Here is an 8,852-nt window from a genome sequence, read left to right as displayed (position 1 = left end):
GGGTCTATCCTGTTGGCAGCCTTTTTAAATTTTTGTTAATAAAACCCCTTAAAAGTTTGAATGGACTGTTCCAGATTCAAAGCAGGGCAAATCAAGTACTCAAATTAAGATTAAGGTTTAAAAGCAAATCAAATTTCTGTTTATAATCTTAAACAAAATATTGGTTTTTTTATTAACACTGACAAACACTCCCCGATGCTGCTTTAACAAAGCTGAAAACAGGGCCTTAGTGAGGAAAAAAAAGGAAACTTTAGTTTTAGCTGCATTGAAAAATTAATCAAGTGATCTGATATCCATGAAAGGTACCAGAAACATATTTGTCAACAAATGAAGGTTCTATAAGAAACAGTGACTAAATCTGAAGAAAGGAGGGATCAAAATAAACGAAAGACAAACTATTAACTAAATGATCCATCAGAAATAATTTCCACATGATCAAGCATTCAAAATATTTATACAACTCATATCAAATATTATTAACAAGCATGGCATTGTGGTTAGTAGAAATATTTTCATGCAATGATCCAAAATGGAAGCAGGCGAGAAAATAATTTCTCATGTTTTGTTTTAGCTGTATAGTCAACATCCTTCTCTTGGTACTTGAAAGCTTGGTTTTGGTGTCCGTCTGTCTGTCTGCTAAAAATGACAACACATCAATAATCAATCAGTGAAGTAGAAAAAAAAACATATATAAACTACCACTCTTCACAAATAATTGCCCCTGCTTAAAATCTAGAAAAGTTTGTTGGGGACAAAATTTCTGATTAGAATTACTATAGAATATTTAATGTTACTATTCAATTTAGGAGAAGAAAGCTAAATTCATTTCATTTTCATTAACAATCAAACCTTGACCAGTCAGCCATTGTTATTTCTTGCCATCCGACTCATAGCTTGCTCTTGAATCTTCGGATTCCTTGTAATTTCTACCACGCGATGATGACCTGCAAGTAAAATAAGAAATATCTAATTAATTACATGATAAACATCTAAATACAGTAGAACTTCGGTAAGTCGAAGTTGGAGGACTTGTGTAAAAACTTCGACACATCGAGACTTCGACTCATGAATCGGTCTGAATTTCATGACCAAATTTCAACCCGTGACTAGCCCTATTTATAAGATCTATAACGTAACCTATTTCATGTTTTTCTTTCATTCATTAATCAGATATTTTACATTATACAATGATAAATATGACACGTTAAGTAACTTTTCACGGCTAAATTGACTTGGACTACCTGTTGACGTATTCAATAAAGTTACAAAAGGCGTAACAATTTGAAAGGGCAATAACTAAACCAGCTTATAGTAATTATTTCGCGTGTGATTATCACGCGACACCGGGTCACGGAAGTACTCAAATGATACATGTACTTTAAAATCCGCTAATGCAATTAAAATAGTAACGATTAAAGCATTTTTTTCACACATTTAAACGCATACAAAGGCTGTTTGAACACTCGGCTGTGTAATTAACACCTGTCACTAAAGTTGATCGGAAATCGTCTTCGCCCGGCCCAGAAAAGGTGTGAAAAATGTCTCGAGATCGAAGGTGTCAAAATAATCGAAGGACTTCGGCTTATTTGTGGTAAATGGTTCTAGTTTTATTCTATACGGACCACGAAAAAACTTCGACACATCGAAAAATTCGACACATAAAATCACGACTCATAAGTAGGTTTTTATAAGGAATATATAAGGAAAAAAATCGGGACTTTCATTTTACTTCGACACAACGAGAAAATCGACTAATCGAAGTTCGACTCATAGAAGTTCTACTGTAATTACTAGGTAAGATACAGTTTTCTAACAAAATTAAACATGTATCAAGTGGACTGAAAATTTGATAGATTGTAGCTCCAAATTCACCTTGGCACAATTTTTAAGCAATACTTAAAATATACGGTATGTCCAATTCACAAAATTTTAATGTTCTATCCATATAAAATATAATTATTGCAATCAAGTTACATTGTGTTATAACTAAACCAGTGGTATGAAATATACTTAATTAAATGAGAAAAATTATTTCACAAATATTTTTTTAACTTACACGTTTAAGTATTTCTATCAAAATAACACAAACTCACACTTTGATTCAAACATAATATTTTTCAAAAAACCATTTTGACATAAAAATATACTTTGAGGGAAAACAAAGTATCCAAAAGGAAACGCTGAAGTTAATCATTAATGAGCCTTACTAAATGCCCTTACCTAAAAATCTTTAATCATGGGATAACTACATGCATCTTTATAATGAAGACTGTTTTTCTCAATTACAATAACCCCAAGCCCCTATCAAGCAATATCTAAACATATCTATCAGTCCATATTTTGTTTTGTAGATAATTTGTATAACCCAACAGTAAATTTTTGACAATAATTTAGCAAAACATCGGATACCAAAAAAATTAACAAGTGATATTGACCTTTGACCTTTACCAGTACCCCTGTTACCCGTTACCTGGACCTAGACCGTGAGTATCTAGCACGCTTTCTGTCTTTTGACCTTGACCTCGATCTGGATGTTGATGATGAACCTGAACTTGAGCTGCGAGAGGATTGTGAGCTAGAACTGGATGAACTTGACCGTGACCTTGACCTTTTACCACGGGACACATTTTTATCATCATCATCATCATCATCATCACTTGCAGCAAGATCATACTGCCCCAGGTCTCCATCATCATCCTCTTCTTCTTCATCCTGGAAGTTTAAAAACATGTTATTAGAATAAATTGCTAGAGTTTGTTTGCTTGGTTTTACAGCACACCAACACAGTATAGGTCATTCCTAGAGTAAGACTTCATATGTGCCTTCAAAGAATGTCAGAGGATGAAGGCTGGTTGCCACATTCTTACCGAGGTATCATTCTAACTGACTTATCATACCGAGTTATCACATTCTTACTAACAGTTAACATTCTAACCGAGATATCTTGAATAATCATTCATACTATACTATAAACAGTAAATGGTCTTAATTATGCATATTCTTTTTTCTACTTTATGTGTTCATAACAACCATATTCAACCTGAAAACAACCCATTATTCACTAACAAAACACTAAGTTAAATTTTCAATGTTACATATTTCCGAAAAACATAAAATTTTTGCTGTAAAAACTTTTTTTAAAAAATTGTGACAAATGATTTTTTAATTTTTTCTGAAACAGAAAGAATTGTTTCCATTACAAGAGCTGTCAGAGGGGACAGCATGATTTAAACTAATTTAATACTTCACACAGCTGTAGCAAAAAATGTCAATATATAGTTACACATGGTATTTATGTGCAAAGAATGATGTATTGTTCAACCTTTTGCGTTTTGGGCATTTTGTAGCTCTAGTATAATTATCAGCCTTTTATGTCATGCACTTCAAACAAATGAACATTTCCTATTGTGATGTGACAATACAGGAACGATCCTTGCGCGGTCAAAAATAACAATTATTGTTCTAGCTTTATTGCACAACATGGCTACTAGAGATTGAAACTAGAACTGCCACTATCATGGCGTGAATACCCCCGCATACCACTTTGTCAGAATCAACAGTGGCCATTTAGAGCTCAAGGACAACCTCCCTGCCAAATCTGAGGTTACTAAGCCAGTGCATTGCTAAGTTATGTAGTCTACATGCTTCAAATGTGAAAATGTCAAAATCAATACATTGCGGACAGGACATTCTTTAGCAATTGAGAAGAAAAGCTTTTGTCAAGGTCCCTGTGACCTTGACATTTGACCCAGTGACCTCAAAATCAATAGGGGTCACCTTATAGTCATGATCAACATCCATGCCAAATATGAAGACCGTGGGTCAAAGGAATCTTAAGTTAATGGGTGGACAAGCTTTTTGAAGTGAAGGCCCCTGTGACCTTGACCTTTGACCTCAAAATATATAGGGGTCATCTACTAATCGTGACTAACCTCCATGCCAAATATGACGACTGTAGGTCAAAGGAATCTTAAGTTATTGGGCGGACAAGCTTTTTGAAGTCAAGGCCCCTGTGACCTTGACATTTGACCCAAGGACCTCAAATTCAGTAAGGGTCATCTACCTATCATTATTAACCTCCATGCCAACTATGAAGACTGTGGGTCAAAGGAATCTTAAGTTATTGGGCGGACAAGCTTTTTGAAGTGAAGGCCCCTGTGACCTTGACCTTTGACCTGGTGACAACAAAATCAATAGGGGGTCATCTACTAATCATGACTTACCTCCATGCCAAATATGAAGACTGTGGGTCAAAGGAATCTTAAGTTATTGGGCGGACAAGCTTTTTGAAGTCAAGGCCCCTGTGACCTTGACCTTTGACCTGGTGACCTCAAAATCAATAGGGGTCATCTACTAATCATGACTTACCTCCATGCCAAATATGAAGACTGTGGGTCAAAGGAATCTTAAGTTATTGGGCGGACAAGCTTTTTGAAGTAAAGGCCCCTGTGACCTTGACCTTTGACCTGGTGACCTCAAATAATAGGGGTCATCTACTAATCATGACTAACCTCCATGCCAAATATGACGACTGTAGGTCAAAGGAATCTTAAGATATTGGGGGGGACAAGCTTTTTGAAGTCAAGGCCCCTGTGACCTTGACCTTTGACCTAGTGACCTCAAAATAAATAGGGGTCATCTACTAATCATGACTAACCTCCATGCCAAATATGAAGACTGTAGGTCAAAGGAATCTAAAATTATTGGGCGGACAAGCTTCTTATAGTAAAGGCCCCTGTGACCTTGACCTTTGACCTGGTGACCTCAAAATCAATAGGGGTCATCTACTAATCATGACTTACCTCCATGCCAAATATGAAGACTGTGGGTCAAAGGAATCTTAAGTTATTGGGCGGACAAGCTTTTTGAAGTAAAGGTCCCTGTGCCCTTGACCTTTGACCTGGTGACCTCAAAATAAATAGGGGTCATCTTCTAATCATGACTAACCTCCATGCCAAATATGACGACTGTAGGTCAAAGGAATCTTAAGATATTGGGCGGACAAGCTTTCTGAAGTCAAGGCCCCTGTGACCTTGACCTTTGACCTAGTGACCTCAAAATAAATAGGGGTCATCTACTAATCATGACTAACCTCCATGCCAAATATGAAGACTAAGGGTCAAAGGAATCTTAAGTTATTGGGCGGACAAGAAAAAACCGACGGACAGCCGGCCGGACGGCCGGCCGGACAAGCTGATTCCAGTATACCCCCCTTACAACTTTGTTGTGCGGGGGTATAAATAAGCAAAAACTCTAAAATAACATTTACCGAGTCAAGTTTGTATGCTGAAGCATCTCCCTCATCATCATTGCTGTCATTTTCCTCCTCATCATTATCAGGATATTTCTTTTGTACTTCATCAATTGATTGTCTACCTTTTTTCTTTTTTCTGCCAAACTATAGAATTTCACATATTATTTATAATGCTCTATAAATAAAGAACATAGGATTCCACACATGACTACAAAAAAATAGGTTAAATTAAGGTGACTTTTTTTTAAATACATTGACTTCCATCATTAATCTAAAATTTCCACTACACATACATTGCACACAAACTATTATAAAGTCAAATGGCAAATCAAATGGCAAACATGTATCACTTCATGTATAAGCATGAAACTGCCTTGACCTATCCAATTTAGGAAATCTTACAAAAAGTCATTTCACAGGTTCAAAGTCATTACCAAAGATATTTTTAAATTGACAATCAGGGCCAAAAAAAAACTGAAGAAACCCAGCTGCCCGAAACAAACAAGCATCTTTTCCCCCATGATTAGTCCTTAAAACTTCCGAGGCCATGAAATTCTACATTCAAATTAGAACAAAAATTAACAGTATAAATACCTCATCATATTCATCATTATCATCAACAACTCGTTCTTTATACTCCACAACTTCGTCTCTTTCCATGTAGCCACCACCAAATCCAGTTCGCTGTTCCTGCTTGCCATATTTTGGAGTATTACACATGTTACACGTCATTCGTCTTGCCCAATTTACATTCCCACATCTTTAACAGAAAAAAAGGAGATAAAAATCTTTTAAGCTCTAAAAATATATTGCAAGAATATACTGAAAGTAGCTTCCCTACATTGCTTTAGCAAGCTTAATTATTATCACTGACAAACAAAACAATAAAGTTTAATTTGGTGACCTTGACATTCATGATTGGACCTACTTACCCTCCCATATCTTCCCAAAGGGAAAACAATGAGCTGCAAAGAAACTACATTATCATTTATTAAAAATTTACAAATCATTGAAAATATTTTTAGTTGATTTATTTTTTTGTAAAAAGAAACAAACAAATAAGTGAAACCTTGTCACATGTCATTTTAATACAATTTTGTGTTTTTTTTTAAGTAGTGGCATTGTCAGGTAGATGCATCATTCAGACTAGTAATCTAGGATTGCTAGTCACATTGGTTCAAACCCAGATAGAGGCAAACGTTAATGCCTTGAACAAGAAAATTTCCCTCATTGCTTAGGTTGGTTTCAGGAACAATTTTGAGTTTTATACAGCTTTTTACACAATCGATCTAAAATAAATTTGGTAAAATTAACATAAGTAGAAACTATATTATATATTAAATCTTTTATCAAGATCAAATAAGTTCATTTTACGTTTTACACTGCCAGTCATCGGCACTGAAGAGTCCCTTGCTTTTCTCCGCCAAGTTTTTACCAATTTCTTGTCCACCTTTCTTATACACAATTCCTTCTTTTCTATCTAAATTCAAAATAAGTTAACATAATTAAAACTCCTGCCCGATGAAATATAGGCGTCATAAGCATAGAAAATTTACAATTGATGCATTTTATTAAATTGGATTTTACGTCACATCGCCACAGTATAGGTCATATCGAGTCGAGATGTCCCAGCTTTACTGGTGGAGGAAAACCTAAGGTGCCCTTCTGTGCATTATTTCAGGCACGAACGGGTACCTGAGTAGAACCACCGACGTTCCGTAAGATTTTATTAAATAACTCTATTATCAATAAAGGCTTAAAGCATAATTTTTTAAGTCAAAAAGGTGCATAACTCAAACATAGCTTTCACAGTATGCCTTTTGTCTAACAAATGCACCTTGTCAATTTCATGTTTATTAAATCAAGTATGCCAATTTTCATCTTGTTATCTTTTTAAGTGATTAGGTAAGGGGCATCATTAAATTAGGCCATAGTGACAAAGGCTTATAAATCAGATAAGGTGGTTAAATTTTGCCATTCCATAATGGCCATGCATTATTTTGACGAATGGTTTTGTCCAGATTAAAAGATGCACAAGTCCATTTAAGAATAAGACATAATGTATGGTCAGGTTTAAATAACTTGTACCTTTTCCACATTTGTTACATTGTGATCTTCTTGCAAAATTAACATTTCCACACCTGAAAGTTAAATTAAGAAATACAATTAATGTGAGGTAAACAAAATTAATCCTTCCCCTGTTTTATTCCTATAAATATGATGTCGCTTAGAGATATTTTTGCTTCTGGACAAAGCAATGTCATATCAAAATTGCTCGAAAACCCATAGCATGTTCTGCCAGAAAATCAGGCGGAACAAAAAACAAGCGTGTACTTACATTAATTTTGACCTTTAATGGCTTTATATGGAAACAAGAGCCCGGTTTGAGCCAGGTGATGCTCCCCGAATAGGTTTTGGACACAGGAAAGTACACCTCTTGTAGTCGTGGAAAAAGTTCAAAGTGCAAAAATCCAAAATGAGGCAAGGAAGAGTTACTGTTCTTTGCACTGCACTTCTAATCAAAGTCATCTATCAACCTACAAAGTTTCTTGTTGATATCTCTTATGGTTTCCGAGTTATGTCCCGGACAACTTCAAAAAGTAAAAATAAACAAAGGGCAATAACTCCAGAATTAGGCAATGCCGAGTTATGATTCTTGTGCACTGTACATCTACCCATTGAGATATATCTACCTACAAAGTTTCATGTTGATATCTCTTATAGTTTTACAGCTATGTCCTGGACAAGATTTTTCTAAAAGGGGAGATAATTCAAAAATGAGGCTTAACAGAGTTATGGTTCTTTTGCACTGCACATCTACCCATTGAGATCTATTCACCTACAAAGTTTCATGTTGATATCTCTTATAATTTTAGAGTTTTGTCCCGGACAAGATTTCTCTATAAGGGGAGATTATTCAAAAATGAGGCTTAACAGAGTTATGGTTCTTTTGCACTGCACTTCTACTCAATGAGATCTATCTACCTACAATGTTTCATCTAGATATCTCTTATAGTTTTAGAGTTATGTTCCTGACAATGTTCAAAGTGTTAAAAATAACAAAGGGCAATAACTCCAAAATTAGGACAAAAAGAGTTATTATTCTTATGCACTGCACATCTACCCATTGAGATCTATTCACCTACAAAGTTTCATGTTAATATCTTTTATAGTTTTAGTTATGTCCCGAACAAGATTTTTCTATCAGGGGAGATAATTCAAAAACCAGGCAAAATAGAGTTATGGTTCTTTGACACTGCACTCCCCCTCAATGCCCTCTACCACTGTATGAAGTTTAAACAAATTATCTCCAAGGGTTTTCAAGTTATACTCCGGACAAGACAACGGACTGACAGACCGACGGACAGGGCGCCAACTATATGCTCCCCCGAAACTGTCACATCAGAAAAATCATATTAATTTAATCCTGTCATGACGTAATTAAATTCCTTATGCAGCGGATAAACAAATGGCCGCCATACAGTGAGCAAAATCTGATTGGCTAATTCAAATGCAAACGGTGTAACAGAATATTTTTTAAAGGAAATAATTGCCCATGCACCATCAGCATGTTCGAATATATTTTTCCACTCAAACA

At 35.4% G+C, this 8,852-nt stretch overlaps 1 protein-coding gene across 5 annotated transcripts; it reads right to left on the bottom strand.

Annotated features, from left to right (window-relative positions):
* Positions 1 to 403: 403 nt before the first annotated feature.
* Positions 404 to 7,395, bottom strand: LOC132754064 (zinc finger Ran-binding domain-containing protein 2-like; the record flags this gene model as incomplete). 5 transcript variants are annotated; one of them, XR_009629036.1, is given in 7 exon segments in its annotated part: positions 404 to 636; positions 850 to 944; positions 2,436 to 2,712; positions 5,270 to 5,398; positions 5,849 to 6,014; positions 6,629 to 6,734; positions 7,343 to 7,395. XR_009629036.1 is itself a non-coding variant. In XM_060744650.1 (7 exon segments), coding segments are annotated over 6 exon segments (772 nt in total), but the record flags the coding sequence as incomplete, so codon positions are not given.
* Positions 7,396 to 8,852: the final 1,457 nt, after the last annotated feature.

The sequence above is a fragment of the Ruditapes philippinarum genome, unplaced genomic scaffold (genome assembly GCF_026571515.1).
Source record: "Ruditapes philippinarum isolate M1 unplaced genomic scaffold, ASM2657151v2 ctg7041_1_1_1_1, whole genome shotgun sequence".
NCBI lineage: Eukaryota > Metazoa > Mollusca > Bivalvia > Venerida > Veneridae > Ruditapes > Ruditapes philippinarum.
This window is presented reverse-complemented; position numbering and strand designations above follow the sequence as displayed.